The following is a 25,000-nucleotide window of genomic DNA, read 5'->3' as shown; positions in this document are numbered from 1 at the left end:
CCCGCTGACCTCCACTAACTAGTGACCTGCCTGACCTCCACTAACTAATGACCCGCTGACTTCCACTAACTAGTGACCCGCTGACCTCCACTAACTAGTGACCCGCTGACCTCCACTAACTAGTGACCTGCCTGACCTCCACTAACTAATGACCCGCTGACCTCCACTAACTAATGACCCGCTGACCTCCACTAACTAGTGACCCACTGACCTCCACTAACTAGTGACCTGCCTGACCTCCACTAACTAGTGACCCGCTGATCTCCACTAACTAGTGACCCACTGACCTCCACTAACTAGTGACCCGCTGACCTCCACTAACTAGTGACCCGCTGACCTCCACTAACTAGTGACCTGCCTGACCTCCACTAACTAGTGACCCACTGACCTCCACTAACTAGTGACCCGCTGACCTCCACTAACTAGTGACCTGCCTGACCTCCACTAACTAGTGACCCGCTGACCTCCACTAACTAGTGACCCGCTGACCTCCACTAACTAGTGACCTGCCTGACCTCCACTAACTAGTGACCCGCTGACCTCCACTAACTAGTGACCCGCTGACCTCCACTAACTAGTGACCTGCCTGACCTCCACTAACTAGTGACCCACTGACCTCCACTAACTAGTGACCCGCTGACCTCCACTAACTAGTGACCTGCTGACCTCCACTAACTAGTGACCTGCCTGACCTCCACTAACTAGTGACCCGCTGACCTCCACTAACTAGTGACCCGCTGACCTCCACTAACTAGTGCTGCGAGACACACTTCTGATGCACTCACTGCTACGAGTCACGTTTGTGCGTGTGTGTGAGAGAGAGAGAGAGAGAGAGAGAGAGAGAGAGAGAGAGAGTGTGTGTGTCAGTGGTCTTTCTGAGTCTGTGTAGTCCCAGAATGCACTGGGTTCCTGGTTTCTGGGAGAAGTGCTTGTTTTCAGCAGCAGGTACTGGAGCTCAAATATCAGTCTGTCATTTTCTGTGAGGATTCCGAATGATTTCTGCAGCTCTGACATTTCTCTTGTTCGATGCACGAGAATCAATGACTCAGATTCCTTCTAATGACTCGAATCCTTCACTCAAATCAGCATCTACATCTCGTTTATCCTCTAAACCAACACTCACATGAAACAAGCTCACAGATCAGGACATGAACTCAAGAGAAATGTCAAGAAATTGACTAGTTCAGCCAAAAATGAAAGTGTGTTCACCTTCAGTTCATCAGAGATCAGGATGAGTTTGTTTCTTCATCAGATTTGTAGAAATATATCACTGCATCAGTGTCTCACCAATGGATGCTCTGCAGTGAATGGGTGCCGTCAGAATGAGAGTCTGATAAAAACATCACAATAATCCACAGCACTCCAGTCCAGCAGTGAACATCTGGAGAAGACAAAAGATGAAACACATCCAGCATTAAGATGATTTTAACTCAAACACACAGTCTATAATCACCATAATAACACATTCTTTGAATTATGATTGAGGAACCTGATGAATCAAAGTTTAATCTGATACTAAATATTGTAGAAATGTAATTTTCTGTAAAGTTGCTTTGTAACGATTTGTATTGTAAAAAGCGCTATACAAATAAACTTGAATTGAATTGAATTGAATACTTTAAAATCTGGATACGTGAGTCTAGACTGCAGATCCTCCTGCGATTATTAACTGTGCACAGCTTGTTCCTGCTGAGCTTCTGCTTGGCTGTGATCACAAGAGTGTGTACTGCAGGAGCGCTAGAGGAACCAGAGAAACCCTGGAACCCCCTCTGGTCAGACCTGACTGGGGTGTTGTCTGACCGCTGTCCATGGAGAGGGGCATTCTGGGAGGAAACACTGCTGCAGGCTTCAACATGTTAACACTACACCATTTGAGATCAGAGTTCAGAGGTCACACACATGCAGCAACTGCAACCGCTGGGTAAAACTGACATGAGTGTGCGTGTGTGTGTGTTTAGAGCCTGGAGTAGTGCGAGCGCTGACGTTCCTCCAGAGGCCTCAGAAGGTCATGGCTCTTCAGGGTAGGGATGCGGTTCTAGAATGTTCCGCCTCCGGTTTTCCCAACCCCTCGTTCTACTGGATGAGAGGAGACGAGCTGATCCAGAGCAGGTGAGGAGAAGCACAGCACGGACACACAGCATCACAGACAGCTGCGTAAATCATCAAGGCTGCATTTATTTGATGGAAAATACTTTTTTTTCTTCTTCTGTAAATACGTTGTAAAATGTCACATATTTGTGTGATCAAAGCGGAATTTTCCAGTTTCCAGTCTTTACTTTCATTTTTGATCATTTTAATTTATACTTGATGAATAAAAATATTAATTTCTTTCTAAAAAATAAGTAAATAAATCAATTACTGACCCCCGTCGGTTGCAAAGGGTTGAAAATTTTGATTACATTTATAAATAAATAAATACGCATATACAGTATATCTAGCCCATAAAAATATGTATGTTTATGTACGTCATGCATTGTTAAATATATACTGTATGTCAAGTAAATGTAAAGTATATCCATACTAAACCCACCAATCAATGCTGATATTATATAGGAAATATAAAAGATAGATATGTATTTAAAAAACATGTATAAATGTTGTTTTAATAAACATATGTTATGAGATATATGTTAGATGTCATATATAACACACTTTGAGTGCTCCTGAAGTGGTCTCTATGTTAATCATCTTCTATTAAAGCATCAGTTTGGTTTTCTCTTCTTCTTCTGTCGAGTCTGATGGTGTTTCTGCATCTGATTCTCCGTCAGATCAAAGAAGTACTCTCTCCTGAGCGCCAGCAACCTTCTGATCAGCAGCGTCACAGACGACGACTCGGGAACATACACCTGCGTCGCTCACAACAGACAGCAGAACATCTCGGCGTCCTGCGAGCTGTCTGTGCTCGGTGAGTTCAGTCCTGCGAGACAACCCTCAGATCCACAGCTCATCTCATCAGAAAACACTGACGGACATACAGTATATGAGCATTCTGCCTTCATTTACTCACTCACACGTCACCATTAGATGCTCATGTATTTAACAAGTTTATCATCTTTTCTCCCATCACAGCAAGACTTACGCATGTACATTACTGTCATCTGACTTTTGTAGGTCTGGTTAGAGTTATTTAGGTTGGGTAACGAAAACTAAAAACATACGACTAAAACCATCTGTGTTAGTTGAAATAAAATAAACGTTAATTGAAAGAAAATATATAAAAAGCTTACTTAACCAAAAACGTATTTTATTTCAGCTAGTAGCCAAGGACATGTTGTTTTGCTTTGTGAAGCTAAAATCAAATGAATAAAAACTACTGTATGTAGCTAATAAAAATGACACAAACACAATTACTAAAATGTTAACAAATTAAAATGTATATGAAAACTATAAAAAATAAACATCTCAAGTTATAAAAAGTTGTATGTCAGTGCTACTAAAATAACATAACAAAACTAATTTTTATTTTATTTATAAAATTTGACATTTTTCTATAAAGTTTTCCCATCAGAAAAACTCTTTTTGTTATTAATGGAATGAATAATAAGATGAATCTTATTTTTCTGATTTTAACCTCATTAATATAAATGATAAATAAATACACGAATCCCGTCAGATGGTGATCATCTCTTTATTTCCAGACCGTGTGGATGAACACATTAATATTCATGTGCTGTTCTGTCGAGTTTGTATGAGATTGAATAGTTTTTGAGGAAACTTCTGGTGAAGAAACTCAGATTTTCCACGAGTTTCATCTTCCTTTGTGAAATTCTCTGTTTGATCATTAGCTCTTTGAAATGAGGTTTTGTTCTTGTTTTTCCGTGTAAATCCTCTCTGTTCACATTCATCTCTGATTACTTGAGATTTTCACAGCTTTGTGTGCTTTTTGTAGATGTTTAGTTCATTTTATAAAACAGATAATTTGGATTCTGTGTTCTGATTGGATGCTGCTAAAGCCCTGTGATTCATTATTCATCAGTTAGTTCTGTTCCTCAGATCCGATTGGCTGTTTGATCAGCTCAGGTTAGACTGTTTGTTTTCATTGTTTGATTGATTGACTGACTGATTGACACAAATCCTGAAGCTTCAGCTTGTTTTGGAGAAGAAATCCAGTATATGAACTGACTGGCTAGTTTTGATCTGAAATATATGTTAGTAAACCACACAGCTTGTGTGTTAGTTAGTTACCAGAATTTTAAACCCCTAAGCAGACCAACTAAACCAGATTAGCACTGTTTCAATAACCTTTCTCTCATGCAGTGGATTTGACTGTCTGTTCTCAGGTGTTCGTGTTTGACAGCGAGCTTCTGCACTTTAATCCAATTATAGAAAGCCTGCAGGATATTTGACGTCCAGTGGCGTTTCTATTATTATTATTCTGGCCTATAAATCAAATAAAGCAGGCGTGAGCGCTCAGAGAGAGGACAGCGAGTGCTCGTTCACAGCATCTTTCAGGAAAAAAAGAAAGATGAATGTGGAGCTCAGATTTTTGGTGTTTGGTGGCTTTCAGATTTCCATTGCGCCTTGTTTGTTTATTTATTGATTTTTTTTCAGTTTTAGTGTCAGTACTTAATGTACTTCATCTTAAACATATTTTCATTTGCCAAGTGAGTCTAATATATGATTTTATTTTAGCTTTATTTCATTTAACAGATGCTATTTTTTTATAATTTGAATATATCAATTGATAAATATCTATAACAATATCAACACTGTCAGAGAGGAGAATAACTCTAAACACAACTTTAAAGTTATTAAAAGAACCAGCAATTAAAATTATCCAGTTTTATAATTTTAATTAAAATCATATTAAATTAAATCCTCTTTTTGCAAGTTGCTTTGGATACACAGTGTCTGCTAAATGAATAAATGTAAATGTGTTGTATTTGATTCATAGTATTTCAAATAACACACTTTTAGTTGTCATACATTTTAGTATTCAATGATTTTCCCATATCACAAATCTTTTTGTGATTTTATTTTTTGCAACCTTGAAATTATCAATTAATTAAGCTATAAAATTATTTAAAAAATATATATATATATTTATTATTAATTAAATACTATTTATTTATTTTTGTAATAATTTTATATATAGAGAGAGAGAGAGAATCTGATTGAAGGAGAGGAGTGCGATATCGATATTTCTCACAGCAAGTGTCATGGTGGACATCCAAATAAACTATATTTTTACAAATTAAACTTTTTTAGGGGAGAATGTAATTATTATTCAATAAATAATGTTTTATATAAATAATAGTAATATTTGGTATTGGGAAACAGTGTGTGTGTGTGTGTGTGTGTGTGTGTGTGTGTGTGTGTGTGTGTGTGTGTGTGTGTGTGTGTTTGTGTGAGTGTATGTGTGTGTGTGTGTGTGTGTGTTTTCGTGATGGTGATTTTAGAGACATTACTCCATCATTAGATGGCTACAAGAGAATGTTTTTCTGAGTGAGTCCACAGTAAAGACTTTATATTGCAAGTGACTGATACAGTATTGTAAACAGTGTTGTTTTTTACTTTTAATAACAGCTTGTAAGATGCAGTTAACAAATGCATTGAGCTGCGCTGTCATCAGAAATCACCCTTGACAGATGAAAGATAGTACGACAAAGATATCGCTTTCCTCAGCAGACATTCAGACTCATGTTTTATTGTGAATATGAGACTGAGCTGAAGAATGAATGCTGTATCAGATGCAGGGAATCAGGGAATCAGATTTACGGTTACTATTAATCACAGAACCAGCTTTACTGACGAGATGTGCATAGCGATCACATGCATTGTGCAGCCTTTGTTTGCTCATCACAAAATACAAAGTAGATGAGGAAAACTAGGATGCCGGGTGTATTCATAGCACCGCCATTACTGTCTAGAGTTTGTGGAATGGTGCGCTGTGATTGGTTGTTACTGTCTAGAGTGCATGGAATGGTGCGCTGTGATTGGTTGTTACTGTCTAGAGTGTGTGGAATGGTGCGCTGTGATTGGTTGGGCAGATATATCGCATTCTGCAAAAAAGGGAGACTGGCGTTTGTCGCGGTTTGAAAAAAAAAAAAAAGACCTAATAACTCAATCAAGTCAATAAATTTGACTATTCAATACTGACCAGATGCAACACTTTTTTTGGCGGAAACTCAATAAAAAAAATGTGTTTATCGCGTTTTGGAACCAAACTCTTCATATACTCTCTACTTATAGTATGCATGTACAACTGATGAATTTACACAGAACTGACTTGAGCTCTATACTGACACTATTGACTTGTTAGAGCAGCTTTACAGCAGAATGTGAATTTGATACTATTGTGAAACAATCTATATTGTATAAAACGCATTAGAAATAAAGTTGACTTTCTGACTTGGCTTGTATGGATATTCAGTGTGTGTGTGTCTATGTGTGAGTGTGTGTTTGTAACACATAAAAAATGCTTAATGTAATCTGCAGTTTGTCCCTGTGTTGTCTCTGGGAGCCCAGTGCACTGTTTTCTGTCTGAAGTGTGTTTTTGTGGTGTTCAGACTCCAGAGGATCCTGTAGAAGCAGGTCGTGATGTTCTAGTGAGGGACGCTGCTTCTCAGAGGCTTTCTAAAGCTGCTCAGATTTGAGTGTGTGGAGCTGAAGGATTCACGCATGCAGTATTCATGAGTGCACCCATCACAGATCTGATGCTAGCTGCACAAACACCATCATCACACTCTGTCCAGCCATCTCTCCTCTTACTGCTCTGGATGGACACTAGTTAGTGCCCTCAAACGGAGAGCTTTCTGTGTGGGTGAGAGAACAGATGGAGTGTAGGAAACAGAACAGAAACATACAGCAATTATTTCACACGACACCTGCTAATCCTTTAATTAAACCTAAGTTTTGTGGTCAAAAACTTTCCAGCACTTTTAATTGGTTCCCCGACGTTATAACATCATCTGCGCCATGATTAAAATGAAATATTCAGTGCATGTGTTTTGGTAAATTTTTGAGTTTTTCAGCTGCCCTCCAGACGTCTGTTCTCCTGAGATGATGTTCAGTGAAATGCAGATGCATTGAACACTCAAACACAGCACACATTTATCAGGAAATTTCAAAGTTTAAATCTGGTTTCTGATTAAAATGTACGAGTGTGATTAGTGCTGGCTGGCGGAGATCAGTTTTTAATCATGAGTTTGTCACTGCTTTTGCACATAATATAGATATGCATAGATATAAAGCTAAGAGAGGGTTGAAAACGAGGATTTATGATTTTTTGGTTTCAGCATCTGTGATCATGTGAAACAAACGTGAAACCTTCAACCAAAAACACTGAAACTTTACAAATAGCAGGACTTCTGCATCTGCTGCCTCTTAAAGGTACAGTTCATCATTTAACTGGCTTGCGTTGTTTTTTTAAACCTGAATTAACTAAAGAAGATATATTGAGCACTTGTTATAAATTCACCCAAAAATATACAATACTATAATATTTTATGTTCGTGTATAGAGTAACTATGCAAAAATAAAGTTTATAGAATATCATTTTTTTAATAGTTTTGAAAGAAGTGTTTGCTTTTGCAAGATATGTGTGACGTTTTGCATGTTGTGTGGTTTTCTGTAGAGTTTTGAGAAATGAAGACCGTTTTTAAACAGCGTAAATGACTGATTGAGCGTAGCATTAGTGTTACTGCAGGAGTGTTTGTTGAGTGTTGTAGCGAGTGTGAAGCACTGCTGTGAGGGTGTGTCTCGTGTTTCTTCTCTGTGCTTTAGAAATCTCACCGTACGTGATGTGTTGAGCATTCGGTCTTCACGTGTGAATGTGTGGCTGTGGTTCGTGAGCCTGTGTGGCTCATTAGTCTGGTCACTACTGGTTTGACTGGCAGTTCAGTGCAGTCCGTTTAGTGGGATTCTGGCCTGAGCCCAGTGCTGACACAACACTGGCCAGCATAACGTGTGTGTGTGTGTGTGTGTGTGTGTGTGTGTGTCCAGGGATTCAGCAGCAGATAATGAGGCATCCACTGGACTGTCCAGTGTATTTTTACTGCCAATCCATCCACTCGTACTGTAGATGACTGAGAAAGAGGAGGAAACACAATCAGTGGAAAAGTACTATAATCGCTCCTATCACGTTCAAATTGCTTGCTTCAAACAAAACAGTCAGTGAAGACGTAGAAGTGGATGGCGTGTTCTCCCTATAAATTATAGTCGCACCGTTAGTGATGTTATGAGCTGTCACCGGCCAACATGTTGTTGGTGTTTTGCAATGTATGCTTCAGACACGGGTCACGACGAGGTGTTCCCCATAGCGACCCCTAGAGGACGCACTTCGAAGTTCCCTTGTGTTTCAAAGGCTCTTATACTGTGTGGATGTTTTTATGCCTAGATGACTGAACTAAAGAGTGCGTACTGAATATGTATCACGTGTTGTTTTTTCTAGCATGTACTGACTCTGGTGATTGAAATGGGATTGTGGTTGTTAGTACTGTGAAATGAGATTTAACAAATAATCGTGAAATCCAGCTACTCTAACAAACACTGACGGACCAGGATTGGGATTACAGTAACAAAACCCTCTCCCGCTTAACCGGATTAACCACCTTATTGACTCGTTCAGCGTAAATCAACATGATCATGACAACTAAATGAAAGCTGCAGTCTTCAGTTCGCATGGAGTCTAGTATGCCGCCTAAGTAGGGAGCAGGATGAGAGTAACTGATGCTGATAATGAGTGTTTGTTATTTCCAATCCTGACGACTCTCATTAGCCTCTTTAACAGTCCAGTTAATGATCTGAGATCACGTGAGCAGTTGATGTTGTTCATGTGTGTGCGTCAGGTCATGTTCAGATGAAATTGATCATGAAAGTGTGTCATAGTGTGTCCTAGACATTTTTTTTATATTGTTGTTGTATTATTGCACTAATATGTGTGTGTGTGTGTGTGTGTGTGTTGGGCAGAGGTCATGAGGGATAACGCATCAGAGTAGGTTAGGTAAAACTTAACTAGGATGATTGGAGAGAATAATGCTCTTCACGGCCCACGCCACACTGTCATGATGCTGGAACATCAGAATAAAACTGATTTAAATGCTGACATGAGTGTTAATCCTGTTCCATTCACAGATTAAACCACACAGATGAAGAGTGTGTGTGTGTGTGTGTGTGTGTGTGTCTGTGTGTGTGAGAGAGGGAGAATGGTGTTTATTTTAGTGGAAACGGACGTGTTTAATTAGTGTGTGTGTAATTAGTGAGAGAGTGTTATCCTAATGCCCATGAGTGGAGGATTATGGGTGATTTCTGCGTGTGCTGTCCTCACTGTATCTAGACTCATAAATGATGTATTATTGTTTGAGAATACAAATTGAAATTATGTTTTATTGTCATAACAACCAGTTTCTCTGCTGCTGTGTTTGCGGCTCCTGAGTGCTGATGGGTTCTGACACACATACACACACACTCTCTCACACACACATACACACACACACACACACACACACACACACACACACACACACACTCATGCATCGCTGGGGACCGCGGATGGTTTAAATGTCAGCAGCGGCACAACAGGCTGTCACTGACTCCCTCCTGAGACACACAGTTTCTGTCACACACACACACACACACACGCACGCACACACGCACACACACACACACACGCACGCACACACACACACACACACGCACACACACACGCACACACACACACACACACGCACGCACGCACACACACACACACACACACACGCACACACACACACGCACACACACATACACACACACACACACTCAGACACACACACACACACACACACACACAGAGAGACACCCCCCCCCCCCCACACACACACACTCAGACACACACACACACACAGAGAGACACCCCCCCCCCCCCCACACACACACACACACACTCAGACACACACACACACAGAGAGACACCCCCCCCCACACACACACACACACACACACTCAGACACACACACACACACAGAGAGACACCCCCCCCCCCCCCCCCCACACACACACACACACACACTCAGACACACACACACACAGAGAGACACCCCCCCCCCCACGCACACACACGCAAAGGCTTGTGGCAGATGTTTACTGCAGTGAATTAATGTTGTGTGTATTTCCATCTGAATGGATGAGGATGAGAGTCATTATGATGGTCTACTCACTCTTTTGTCATGTTAATGCCCCCCCCCCCCTCATTCACCTGTGTGAGAGCTGAGCTGTTCTGGGTTTATAATATCCTCTTCTTTCATCGCTGAACACTGTTAGGCCGTTCAGGTCGTGTTGTTTGTGTTGTGAGTGAACCCCTCTACAGACAGATGCTTTCACACTGCCTTCGGCTCAAATGCATCCCAAAAATTGTAATAATTCGTTGTGGGGTTTTGTATTTTTTTTTTATATGCCTGTATAGTTTATTATTATTATTTTTTATTTTTTTATTTTTTTCAGTTTTTGTTTTTGGTAATTTAGTTCAGGTTAAACTGGTAAATGGTAAATATGTAATTCTGAATATATATATATATATATATTTATAGTTTATTTTACTCCAGTTAACATTTATATTATTTTAAATAACAAAGATATTTTAGTTGTAATTTTAGTTACTTATATGTGTGCACACTAAAAGTACAATGAAATAATTTACAGATTAATAGAAAGCTTTTCTTTTACAATTATAAATGTATTTACCATCACTTTTGACCAATTGAATGCATCCTCATGAATAAAAGTATTCATTTCTTTAAAAATAAAGTGCACTGACTTCAAACACTGGAGCTGCATGAATAGAATATACAACTCTTTTGTAAAGTTGAACCTACATGGATTTTAACCCAGAAGTGCTTCTATGGATTGCTTTCATCCAAAGAACACAAAATAGGACATTACAGTTTTCCAAAATCTCAAAATATCATCATCTGAGTTGCACAGATCAAATGATGGCTGTGAATGACGTCAGATTGAAGATTTTGGGGTTCACTATCGCTTTAAGAAACATCTATAAAGCCAGTGTTCTCGTGTTCCTGCTCCTCATAATGTTTCATAAGTGTGTTTAATTTCATTATGAGCTGTTCTTGAGTAAGCTGAGAGCATCACGGCTGGCGTTTGGTGGTTTTAACCAGTTGTAATTGGTGTGTTAGTTCAAACCTGCCCGCTTCTAATGGAAATCGTTTGGGTTTAATTAGTGCAATACAGCACAGATAAAGATACGCACAGCTAATGACGTATTGATGCTGACGCGTCCGTCACGCAGATTACAGCGGCCGCAGAACGCCAGCTTCCGCTCTGAGCCGAGTGTAGGGAAGAAAGCGCTTTGAACAGCCGAGTAATTAATCACAGCGCATGGCCTCGGGCCTGGACTGCTGCGTCTGCACTCATAGAGCTCCTGTCTGATTATTGATCACGCTTTAGTCTCACACCCGCTTTGATTCCAGTTTAAGAGCGAATCAGAGGAACCGATGTGGTGTAGAGTCTCAGTGGGACTGTGTGTGTGTGTGTGTGTGCTGCTCTGGGGATTTCAGTGCGGTCACCACACATCAGTATAACATCTGCATTACTGATGATTCCCACACTGCAAACAGTGATTCTCTTAAAGCAGTAGTTTAGCTAAAAATGAACATGTGCTTTAAGAAAAATGGCCATCCGAGATCAGGATGAGTTTGTTTCTTCATCAGGTTTGTAGAAATACAGCATTGCATCAGTGTCTCATCAATGGATGCTCTGCAGTGAATGGGTGCCGTCAGAATGAGAGTCTGATAAAAACATCACAATAATCCACAGCACTCCAGTCCATCAGTGAACATCTGGAGAAGACAAAAGATGAAACACATCCAGCATTAAGATGATTTTAACCACAAACCATGCAGTGGACTCAATTATGAAAACTTCATAGTTATTGTTGAGCTCATTGAATATGCATAGTATTGAAAAATGAATATAAATGATTATGATAATGAATTTTAATGTCAGGTAATTTCAATAATATCTCACTAAAATGAATCAAAAATGTAAAGAAATGGTGGTTATTGAATAGAGCGTCTCGGTCGGTTTCCAGTGTTGTGTTGATGTCTGGTTCTGATTGTTCGCTCACATCATTTCTCTTCTTTAATGTGGACAAACATCACAAATCCATTTCATCCCAATCAGACTGATGCTGGTGTCTGAAGAGGAGCGTTGATTTAGATGAGGCCGATCGATATGTCATTTTCCTGCTGATATGAGCTCTTCATTCTTTGAGAGCAGAATCAGCTGGACTGGAGTCTGTGCTTTGATGTGTGTCCATCTTCACCATGCTTTAATACTTTAATGATGGCCTCCTGTCCGTCTCTCGGGTCGAGCTGCTCCGCTGTGATTATGTGGATTTAGTCGCAGAGGTCGGATGCTGGAGTTTGATTTGTGTGAAGCAGGAGATATATTCATATTCCAGACAAATCAGGAATACAACAGTTAGTGACAGTTATGGTGTTATTTCTCTGTTCTCAGTGCCTCCTCAGTTCCTCAGCTACCCGTCGAACACGTATGCGTATGAAAGCACGGACATCGAGATGGAGTGTGCTGTGACGGGAAACCCGCAGCCCACCATCCGCTGGGTGAAGAACGGAGAGGCCGTCATTCCCAGCGACTACTTCCAGATCGTGGTGAGAATCCTTCCTTTTCATTCATTGATTCTCATGCATTCATTCACTTGTTTGAGGTCTTGATGTTTTCATTGTCAATGTGTGATTGTCCCGTGTGTGGTCTGCAGGAGGGCGGTCATCTCCAGATTCTGGGTCTGGTTCACTCAGATGAGGGTTTCTATCAGTGCATCGCTGAGAACGAGGCGGGAAACAGTCAGGCGATGGCTCATCTCATCCTGCTGCAGCCCGGTAAGATCCGGCACACTCGACACACTCATACTGATCTGAGACCTGTGAGCATCCTTCATCCGCACACATGCAAGTGCTTCAAAGATTTCTGCTGCTTGTGGGCCAGATGTGTGTGTGTGTGTGTGTGTGTGTGTGTGAAGGCGTTTGTTTCAGAGGAAGTGCATTTGTGAGGTTTAGTCTTGAGATCTGGATCTGTGTGATCTCTGAGAGATTTACCCAGAATGCTGTGCATGTAGAGCACTGATCCAGGGCTTTATCTGAAGAGAGACATAGATTCAAACACGATGCACAGATGATGTCTTCTGGGTGTTCAAATGAGTGTGAGATTCTGTCTTACTCTCATACAGAACTTTCTGCTTGGAAAGAAGGAAGCTCCGCCCCCTGTCCAATTTCATTGGTCAGCCAAGTTTCTGCCAAAATAACACCAGTGTTCGGGAAAGTTACTTTTAAAAAATAACGTGGAACAATATTATGTTACTACCTAAAAAAGTAACGAAATACGTTACTTAGTTTCTTTTTATAGAAAGAAATGCGTTTTTGTTTTTTGTTTTTTACATTACTTTTTAAATCTGGGCTGGGCTTTCTTGTTGTTTTTAATATAAAAGGTTCTATTTTTTGCTATTCTAAAAGCACTTTCACATGAAAAGTGAAACGAATAAGCCTCAGGCTGAAGGAAATGTACATGAACATATTTAATTATTGCAGGTTTGCATAATGTTCTGAGTTTGCGTTTGACTGTTTTTCTTCACATGCTGATTTCCTGCAGCTCTTGTGTTTATGAGCCAGTGACGAGGTTTCTTTCATTCACACACATCCTGCAGTGCTTTCATCTGATCACAGTGATCTGATATCTGGAGATGAAGGTGGCTGCTCCTCATCTTATTTGAGGGTCTAATAAAGTTTGACATCTTAATTGCGTGATCTTAATTAACAGACACCTGGAAAAACACTGAGATTCTGTCAGAGAGCAGAAATAAAAACTGCTTGTTCTTCATGATTTTGAAGGTTTGGAAGCAGACATATGATGCTTTTATTTTAGTTACTTCACTTGTGTCAGTAGAAATGAATACTTTTATTAATCAGGGATGCATTAAATTGATCATAAGTGACAGTAAAGACTTTTATAATGTTACAAAAGCTTTATATTTCAAATAAACGCTGTTCTTTTGAACTTTCTCTTCATCTGTGAATAATGAAAAATAAAATGTATCACAGTTTCTAAAAAAATATTAGGTAGCACAACTGTGTTCAACACTGATAATAATCAGAAATGTTTCTTGAGCAGTAAATCATCATATTGGAATGATATCTGAAGATTATGTGACACTGAAGACTGGAGGAATGAGAGACTTCTTTTAAAAACCGAACAGCAGTTTATGTTTATGTTATATATATATATATATATATATATATATATATATATATATATATATAAATAAAATGTTTACAAGTATTTATACATATATATATATATATATATATATATATATGTATATATATATATATATATATATATATATATATATATATATATATAATTTGTTATTAATAATAATTAATCATATTTTTATTATTTCAAATATTTCCATGCATTCATACTTGGATGCAAATATTTTAATATATTTAAACATTTATATTGTGCATGTATTTTAAGACTGCGAATGTATTTTGATGCCTTTTAAATAACAACTATATAGTTGTATGGGATCATCAGTCACTGCATTAAGTGAAATTGTCCTTTAAAGTGACAAACATCTGCTGTGAAGCACATTGATATACGGACACCCATTCTGCATTAGTGTGTGTTTGTGGGAGGTTTGGGATCAATCTGTCTGCAACTAATGAAACTTCTGCCAAAAACCATCTGCTGTTGATAAAAGTTTTCCCACAGAAATGTGAGCAGATTAAAAATATCTGAATCACGGTGTCCTGTCAATCAAAAAAAAAACTATTAGTGGTATTTTGACACTCAAGCAAAGGTTTTAAGGAATGAGAGTAAAGCTCGGCGGTTCCACTGTGGTTCCTGCAGTTTTACTCATGTATCCCTGTGACAGATGATGCAGACACAAAGTGGTTGCCATGCAGGGACATGCACAGACATTTTGAGGGGCAGGGGCTCAAGTGAAATAAAGGGCACTTCTCATAATTAGTTTTTTTTTTTTTAAACAAAAAAGTATATATATATATATATATATATATATATATATACTTTTTTTATATATATATATAACTATATTTTATATATATATATATATATATATAGGGGGGAAAGACTCTTGATGTAAGTCAATAACTGGGGACGTTCTGTATGCAAATTAGGCGTCTACTAGTTAAAATGCGCACATTTGCATCTAATTGACAGGGAAATGCAGGTAAGTAGGATAAACAAAATAACTAAAGCATATCACCTGGTGGTGATATATGCTTATTTTATTAACTTATTTTATTACATGGCTTGGTTGAATTCCAATGTAGAATGCGGTGTGTTATAACCAACAGACCGCTGTGCGGAGTATAACAGACCGTTGCCATGAAAAACAGAGCGTTGCTATGGACGGAGCGGACTATTTTCTTTAGCGGAAGCAATACAATCGGGTTTAACAATCGGGGGAGAGGGAGCGCTTCAGAACTCCTGACCTGATATTTAGATACTATATTTCAATAAATATATTTGTTTGACAGGGAAGCTGTGTGCAAACAGAAATATATATTATTTTTCAAAAATAAAAAAAAAGCATCCCAGAAAAAAGGGCACTTTCTCTCCAGGAATAAAAAGGGCAGGTGCTCAAGCTCCCTTTCATGTCTATGTGTGCACGTGCCTGTTGCCATGGCACAGCTGCAGCAGAGCTGTAATATTTAACAGGGTTTTTGAGAGCCTGGTGTTCAGATATCCCATAATGCCCATGGAGAAATGCCTTATTACTGCTGTCAGCGCTCAACAAAAGCATTGTAGAGTTAACCATCACACACTCTATTAAAGTTAATAGCCATCCTGACAGACACACAAAAGCTGCTGAAAAAAGTGTAAACTCAATCCATCCCGGATAAATGAGACGAGGATGAGACCCAGAGATGAACAAATACACTCATAAAACCAGAGTGGACGCTCTGATGCTGACGAATCTGAGACAATCTGAGATGCTGACGAACCCAGAGGAGACAATCTGAGATGCTGACGAACCCAGAGGAGACAATCTGAGATGCTGACGAACCCAGAGGAGACAATCTGAGATGCTGACGAACCCAGAGGAGACAATCTGAGATGCTGACGAACCCAGAGGAGACAATCTGAGATGCTGACGAACCCAGAGGAGACAATCTGAGATGCTGACGAACCCAGAGGAGACAATCTGAGACTCTGACGAACCCAGAGGAGACAATCTGAGATGCTGACGAACCCAGAGGAGACAATCTGAGATGCTGACGAACCCAGAGGAGACAATCTGAGATGCTGACGAACCCAGAGGAGACAATCTGAGACTCTGACGAACCCAGAGGAGACAATCTGAGATGCTGACGAACCCAGAGGAGCCAATCTGAGATGCTGACGAACCAAGAGGAGACAATCTGAGAAACTGATGAACCCAGAGGAGAGAATCTGAGATGCTGACGAACCCAGAGGAATCTGAGACACTGACGAACCCAAAGGAGACAATCTGAGATGCTGACGAACCCAGAGGAGACAATCTGAGACACTGACGAACCCAGAGGAGACAATCTGAGACACTGACGAACCCAGAGGAGACAATCTGAGACACTGACAAACCCAAAGGAGACAATCTGAGATGCTGACGAACCCAGAGGAGACAATCTGAGATGCTGATGAACCCAGAGGAGACAATCTGAGATGCTGACGAACCCAGAGGAGACAATCTGAGATGCTGACGAACCCAGAGGAGACAATCTGAGACACTGACAAACCCAGAGGAGACAATCTGAGACACTGACAAACCCAGAGGAGACAATCTGAGACGCTGACAAGACCAGAGGAGACAATCTGAGATGCAATCTGAGATGGTGCATACTGCATCCTCTGTGCTCCTATTCCTACAATTGGTGTGGGTCCAAATTTGGTGTGGGTCCAGTGAGGGTTGGGAGACAGTCTTTGAGGTGTGCTAGGACCAGTCGCTCAAAGCACTTCATAATGATGAGTCATTCAGGCACATTGGCGAGGAGTGTTTCGGTACTGGCACAAGTACTGGCTACTGGGTCATCAGATTTTCTTCTCTGATGAGCCAGAGGAGACAATCTGAGATGTTGATGAGACAAGAGGAAACAATCTGAGTCACTGATGAGATCAGGGAAGATGCTGATGAGCCAGAGAGGATGATCTGAGATGCTGATGAGACCAGATGAGGCAATCTGAGTCACTGATGAGATCAGAGAAGATGCTGATGAGCCAGAGAAGATGAGACCAGAGACCAGAGGAGATGCTTTGAGACACTGATGAGACCAGAGGAGATGCTCTGAGATGCTGATGAGACCAGAGTAGACAATCTGAGTCACAAATGAGACCAGAGGAGATGCTTTGAGACACTGATGAGACCAGAGGAGATACTCTGAGATGCTGATGAGACCAGAGGAGACAATCTGAGTCACAAATGAGACCAGAGGAGATGGTCTGAGACACTGATGAGACCGGAGGAGACAATCGGAGTCACAAATGAGACCAGAGGAGATGCTATGAGATGCTGATGAGAACGGAGAAGAGACAATCTGAGTCACAAATGAGACCAGAGGAGATGCTCTGAGATGCTGATGAGACCGGAGGAGACAATCTGAGTCACAAATGAGACCAGAGGAGATGGTCTGAGACACTGATGAGACCAGAGGAGATGCTTTAAGAAACTGATGAGACCAGAGGAGATGCTCTGAGATGCTGATGAGACCAGAGGAGAGAATCTGAGTCACAAATGAGACCAGAGGAGATGGTCTGAGACACTGATGAGACCAGAGGAGATGCTCTGAGATGCTGATGAGACCTGAGGAGACAATCTGAGTCACAAATGAGACCAGAGGAGATGCTCTGAGATGCTGATGAGACCGGAGGAGACAATCTGAGTCACAAATGAGACCAGAGGAGATGCTCTGAGATGCTGATGAGACCGAAGGAGACAATCTGAGTCACAAATGAGACCAGAGGAGATGCTCTGAGATGCTGATGAGACCGGAGGAGACAATCTGAGTCACAAATGAGACCAGAGGAGATGGTCTGAGACACTGATGAGACCAGAGGAGATGCTTTGAGACACTGATGAGACCAGAGGAGATGCTCTGAGATGCTGATGAGACCAGAGGAGACAATCTGAGTCACAAATGAGACCAGAGGAGATGGTCTGAGACACTGATGAGACCAGAGGAGATGCTCTGAGATGCTGATGAGACCGGAGGAGACAATCTGAGTCACAAATGAGACCAGAGGAGATGCTCTGAAATGCTGATGAGACCGGAGGAGACAATCTGAGCCACAAATGAGACCAGAGGAGATGCTCTGAGATGCTGATGAGACCGGAGGAGACAATCTGAGTCACAAATGAGACCAGAGGAAATGCTCTGAGACAGCACTGTTAGTAACCCAGAGGAGATGATCAAATACACTCATAAAACCAGAGTGGACGCTCTGACACACTGACGAACCCAGAGGGGACAATCTGAGAGACTGACGAAACCAGAGGACATGCTCTGAGACACTGATGAGACCAGAGGAGATGCTCTGAGATGCCGATGAGACCAAAGGAGACAATCTGAGTCAATGATGAGATCAGAGAAGATGCTCTGAGACCAGAGGAGGCACTCTGAGATGCTGATGAACCAGAGAACATGATCTGAGATGCTGATGAGACCATAAGAGACGCTCTGAGATGCTGATTAGACCAGAGGAGACAATCTTGAGTCATTGATGAGACCAGAGGAGATGCTCTGAGATGCTGATGAGCCAGAGAAGACAATCTGAGATGCTTGTTGAAATATTAATCAGTTAAGATTAGGAAACAAGCTCAGATTCAGCTGTTAAGTCATTCATTTTCAGATCAATTCAGTTCTGGTTTTGTTCTCATCTTAATAGTGTCCGTGCAGTTAAATCATTAATATTACTGAAAATCAGTTGTGGTTTTAACTTTTTAACCCCCTGGAATCTGTTTCAAGCCCTAGTGCGCTCCCTAAGCAGATGTCAATTCCAGTACCATTATAATTCTGATGCTGATTCTGAAAACAGCAGATGAATTGAGAGAAATGATTCATTCCGCACAGCAAAGCATTGATTCGGTGCATTGGGTAATATTCATTTAAAATGCTCTTTTTTCACTATTGTTCGCTGTGCTGTGAATCATTATGCTTTATTTTAGTGATGCTCCCTCAGAAGACGTCTATACAGCACACTAGTATTTGGAAAAGTGCCCGCATGTCTCTGAAAATGTTTTTATCCTTTAATCTCGTCTGTGTTATTAACAGTCTGATTTCATAATCATATTCACTTTAATAAGACACTTGGATCAACACAAACTTTCTCATATATTTATGATTATTCTGTCATCTGGACGGATTTACTGGATCAGAGACATGATATATTCATCTTATTGTGTGTGTATGTGTTTGGGACAGATGTGATGGATCTGCTGAAATGTTCTTCTAGTGTTTAGGTTTGTTGTAGTCCATTCCACTTCATATAAAGAACAGAAGAGTATGGTATGTCCTCATTTACAAGACAGACTTTTGTACTTGTGATTTAAAGCTTGTTTATTATTGTGCTTATGTCCAGCACTGGATCGACCAGCACACAGGTCTGGAGATCGCTGTTAAAACTCATTCATTCTGCAAAAACAAAAGCTCTTCCTGTTTTTCAGCAGCCTCTGCTCTTTTGTTGGGTTTGCAATTGTTTCCTCTCAGGATATGTCAGCAGAGGCTGATGGGAGCCTCCGCCGGGAATCATGGGACATCTTTAGGAAAGCTAATGCTTCTGTCTGAGTGACGGGTCAAAATCAGTCACTCCGGCTCTGTTCTGTTCCATACACCCCCCACCGCTCTCTCTCATGCCGCAGCAGTTGTACCTGTAAACACTCCAGTCATGTTGCTCAGTAATTCATAATTCAAAGCTGCAATTGCTTATTTGTGTTTAAACAGGCTTGAGTATCACTGAGGTGCATTAGAGCAGGAAAGTTTGGCTACACAAAACCGACACAATCCTGCACTTCACTGCAAGATGCCTTTTGTGCTGAAATGTCTCATTTGCACATTTATTGTGGTGTGTTTGAGATGTTCACATCTATAGCTGCTTCACTCCTGCATTACTGAAATACTGTTATCAGTGGAAATACGTTTAAAAGTGGCTTATTTTACCCATCTGTGTGTGTCATGCAGTAAGCAGTACTATAAACCCATCCAGATTCTGTCTGGACTGTTTTTGTATTGAATTCATAGCTACTTTATCCTGATTTTTAATAGATGTGAAAGTCAGACTGTAGTGTTTGTGTCTGTTCAGTCATTTAGACAATAAAACACCAACAATAGGTCTCTCTGAAAATGCTTTACACACACAAAATAATAAAAACATCAATGATACAAACAGTTAATAACACAAAAGAAGACAAAAAGACACAATAAAAGAAAGAAGCTCTTACATAGCGTCAAGATTCAAGATTTTTATTCGTCACATACAAAATTATATATAGCATATATAACCAGCAGTGAAATGTGAGTCAGGTCCTCTCAAGTCAAGTCAAGTCAAGTAAAGTCACCTTTATTTATATAGCACTTTAAACAAAATACATTGCGTCAAAGCAACTGAACAACATTCATTAGGAAAACAGTGTCAATAATGCAAAATGATAGTTAAAGGCAGTTCATCATTGAATTAAGTGATGTCATCTCTGTTCAGTTAAATAGTGTCTGTGCATTTATTTGCAATCAAGTCAACGATATCGCTGTAGATGAAGTGTCCCCAACTAAGCAAGCCAGAGGCGACAGCGGCAAGGAACCGAAACTCCATTGGTGACAGAATGGAGAAAAAAACCTTGGGAGAAACCAAGCTCAGTTGAGGGGCCAGTTCTCCTCTGACCAAACTCTGGAATAACCTACCTAACATTGTTCGGGAGGCAGACACACTCTTGCAGTTTAAATCTAGATTAAAGACCCATCTCTTTAACCTGGCATACACATAACATACTAATATGCTTTTATTATCCAAAAAACCCGTTAAAGGATTTTTAGGCTGCATTAATTATGTAAACCGGAACCGGAAACACTTCCCATAACACCCTATGTACTTGCTACATCATTAGAAGAATGGCATCTACGCTAATATTTGTCTGTTTCTCTCTTGTTCCGAGGTCACCGTGGCCACCAGATCCAGTCTGTGTCCAGATCAGAGGGTCACTGCAGTCACCCGGATCCAGTACGTATCCAGACCAGATGGTGGATCAGCACCTAGAAAGGACCTCTACATCCCTGAAAGACAGCGGAGACCAGGACAACTAGAGCCCCAGATACAGATCCCCTGTAAAGACCTTGTCTCAGAAGAGCACCAGGACAAGACCACAGGAAACAGATGATTCTTCTGCACAATCTGACTTTGCTGCAGCCTGGAATTGAACTACTGGTTTGGTCTGGTCAGAGGAGAACTGGCCCCCCAACTGAGCCTGGTTTCTCCCAAGGTTTTTTTCTCCATTCTGTCACCGATGGAGTTTTGGTTCCTTGCCGCTGTCGCCTCTGGCTTGCTTAGTTGGGGACACTTCATCTACAGCGATATCGTTGACTTGATTGCAAATAAATGCACAGACACTATTTAACTGAACAGAGATGGCATCACTGAATCCAATGATGAACTGCCTTTAACTATCATTTTTGCATTATTGACACTGTTTTCCTAATGAATGTTGTTCAGTTGCTTTGACGCAATGTATTTTGTTTAAAGCGCTATATAAATAAAGGTGACTTTGACTTTGACTTTGACCAGACGAAACCAGTAGTTCAATTCCAGGCTGCAGCAAAGTCAGATTGTGCAGAAGAATCATCTGTTTCCTGTGGTCTTGTCCTGGTGCTCCTCTGAGACAATGTCTTTACAGGGGATCTGTATCTGGGGCTCTAGTTGTCCTGGTCTCCGCTGTCTTTCAGGGATGTAGAGGTCCTTTCTAGGTGCTGATCCACCATCTGGTCTGGATACATACTGGATCCGGGTGACTGCAGTGACCCTCTGATCTGGACACAGACTGGATCTGGTGGCTACGGTGACCTCGGAATAAGAGAGAAACAGACTAATATTAGCGTAGAAGCCATTCTTCTAATGATGTAGCAAGTACATAGGGTGTTATGGGAAGTGTTTCCGGTTCCGGTTTACCTAATTAATGCAGTATGTTATGTGTAAGCCAGGTTAAAGAGATGGGTCTTTAATCTAGATTTAAACTGCAAGAGTGTGTCTGCCTCCCGAACAATGTTAGGTAGGTTATTCCAGAGCAATGATCCAGTGTATTCGGTCCTCTGGTTGGAGGGGATACATGTTGATAAAAATTAGGCATAACTTGCCTGATTTTGGCTTTATTAAAGTCCCCAGCGATGATAATAGCAGCGTCAGGATGTTTGTTGATGTTGCCGCTGAGCGCATCGTGAAGCTCAGAAAAAGCCAAACCGGTGTCTGCTTGTGGTGGGATGTAAACAGCAGTTATGATGATCGATGAAAACTCCCGTGGCAGATAGAATGGGTGGCAAATAATGGATAAATGTTCCAGATGAGGCGAGCAGGAGCGCGACAGATATTCCTGGTGTCACATCATTTCTTGTTAATCATGAAACACACTCCTCTGCCTTTGGATTTGCCGGCCTTGGCTGTCCTGTCCATCCGTAAAACAGAGAAGTTTTCAGACGGCGTTACAGCAGCGTCCGGGACCAAGGGCGTGAGACATGTTTCAGACAAACAAAGTATGTTACGGTTCCTAATGTCCCGTTGGAGACTTATCCTGGTTCTGAGATCATCTATCTTATTCTCCAGAGACTGGACATTGGCGAGCAGAATGCCCAGTAGAGGAGGCCTGTGTGCTCTTTTCCTCAGTCTGTTGCGAATCCCATCAGGTTTCCCGCGGTGTTTCTTGATCCGTCGCCTCGGGTGGTTATTCAGGTGGCCATTGTTCATCTCTGCGTTCCGGAGAATCTCAGATGGCCACGATAGGTTGGAGGATAAAGTGTCCTGAAACAGATAAGTGAAGCAGTGTACAATGTCCAAAAGTGTTTCTTTGTCATAAATGATCAGTGCAGAGGTTATGTGTGTAAAAAGAGAAAGCAAAAGTAGGTAAAAAAATAAACAAAAACATAATCTAAGCGGAGCGACCTGGACGGCGACCGGACTCGGCGGTGCTATCTTGGAAAATTGCCAGACTGTAAAATTAGTTTTTAGGCTAGATTTAAAAACAGCAAGTGTTTGAGCCTGTCTAAATTAGAGGGACAAACTATTCCAGAGCTTCGGGCTGCCACAGCAAATACTCATTCACCCCTGCTCTTCTACTTTACCCGTGCCACACAACTTGATCAAGTCAGAAAGATATTTAGGTGCTAAACCATTTAGAGATTTAAAAACAAATACCAAAATCTTTAAATTAATCCTAAAATGGACAGGTAACCAGTGAAGAGAGGTGAGAACGGAGGTGATGTGTTCCCATTTTTGTGTACCCCTCAGCAGGTGAGCTGCCACATTCTTGACCATCTGCAGTCTGGAGAGAGAGGTCTGACTAACACTTATATAGAGGCAATCACAATAATCCAGTTGAAATAAAAATATGAACTATTCTTTGAAAGTCTTTAGAAGACAGGAAAGATTTAACCTTGGTGATTTGTCTCTCTAACTACTGAGTTAAACTTTTTCTCCAATTTAATTCCCAGCGTTAACAGCATGACTTCTGTTTTATTTTCATTCAAATGAAGGAAATTAATTGCCATCCAGACCTTAAGTTCCTCAAGACACTGCAATATGGGACGTTAAAGAGCAAGTATCTTTTCGTTCCAAAGTCAGATAAATTTGCATAGCGCTTGCATTACAATGAAAAGAAATACAATATTTCCTAAAAATATGTCCTACAGAGAGAATAGAAAAAGACCCAGAATGGAGCCCTGGGGGACCCCACACATGAAAGAAACAATTCAGGAGACAAAGTCTAGAAAAATGAACTGAGAAAGTTATTTCTGACCAATAGGATCTAAACCGTCTATAGTATCAAATGCAGCCGAAAAGTCTAGTAGAATTAAAATCGCACAGTCCCCTGAGTCAGTAGCCAGTAACAAGTCATAAAAAACAGTGCCATTTCTGTACTATGTAGAGATTTAAAAACAGACTGAAGCACTTTGTGAATACCATGTAGATCTAGAAATGAATACAGTTTTCCAGATACAACATTCTCCAGAAGTTTGGAAAGAACTTCCAAAAACTGATGAATTCAAATTAAATTGCTTGATTACTGGTCCCACTGCTACATGTTTAAAAGACTTAGGTACAACTCCGAGGCCAGGCTACTATTAATAATAATTTTTATGACCAATAGTTTCAAATTAATCTTTTAGAAGACAAGGAAGAACAGTATCCATGCAACATGAGGATGATTTCATTTTAACAATGATCTCTCTCAATGAGACAAGAGACACTGGCTCAAACTGATTAAAAACAGCAGAGGACTTAGTGGAAATGCCATTAAAAGCCTCAGAAAAAAATTGAGTAGTTGAAGGATTAATCCTCTGACAGCGATGGGTTGGAGCAGTCACCTTAGAATCACAAGAAGTACTGTAAATATCTCAAATAAGACCAGATTAGTCTTCAATATTACCAATAGGCAAGCCATATGATAAAACCAAATCTAGTATGTGTCCACATTTATGTGTGGGACTAGCCACAAACTGAGATAAGTTAAAAGACTCCACGATATTTAAAAAAGCTTTAGCCAAAGGCTTGGTGGGACAGCACACATAGATATTAAAATCCCCAGCAATTAAAACCCAATCTTCCTTTGGCATGATTCCAGCCAACAAATCATTGATAAAGGCTTTTTTATATTTCGGTGGGTGATATACAACAGCACACAGCACCGGATAATCCAGACATAGTTAAAAAAAATACTGAGTTCAAAGCTGGAATAGGAGTAAGATGTAGACATCATCTTTAAAATTAGTTGCTACTCCAACTCTTCGCCCCA

The 25,000-nt window shown here is 40.6% G+C and overlaps 1 protein-coding gene across 3 annotated transcripts in view; it reads left to right on the top strand.

Annotated features, from left to right (window-relative positions):
• Positions 1-25,000, top strand: part of LOC132140115 (netrin receptor DCC-like) — a 181,135-nt gene that overhangs the window by 76,204 nt on the left and 79,931 nt on the right. For all 3 annotated transcript variants that reach the window (XM_059548952.1, XM_059548951.1, XM_059548950.1), the window contains exons 4-7: positions 1,959-2,109; positions 2,769-2,905; positions 12,454-12,608; positions 12,716-12,836. In XM_059548952.1, the coding sequence (XP_059404935.1) occupies positions 1,959-2,109; positions 2,769-2,905; positions 12,454-12,608; positions 12,716-12,836 (564 nt within the window). The remainder of the gene's footprint in view (positions 1-1,958; positions 2,110-2,768; positions 2,906-12,453; positions 12,609-12,715; positions 12,837-25,000) is intronic.

This window comes from Carassius carassius, chromosome 4 (genome assembly GCF_963082965.1).
Source record: "Carassius carassius chromosome 4, fCarCar2.1, whole genome shotgun sequence".
NCBI classification, from domain to species: domain Eukaryota; kingdom Metazoa; phylum Chordata; class Actinopteri; order Cypriniformes; family Cyprinidae; genus Carassius; species Carassius carassius.
The sequence above is the reverse complement of the archived record's forward strand: the minus strand, read 5'-3'. Positions and strand labels throughout refer to the sequence as shown.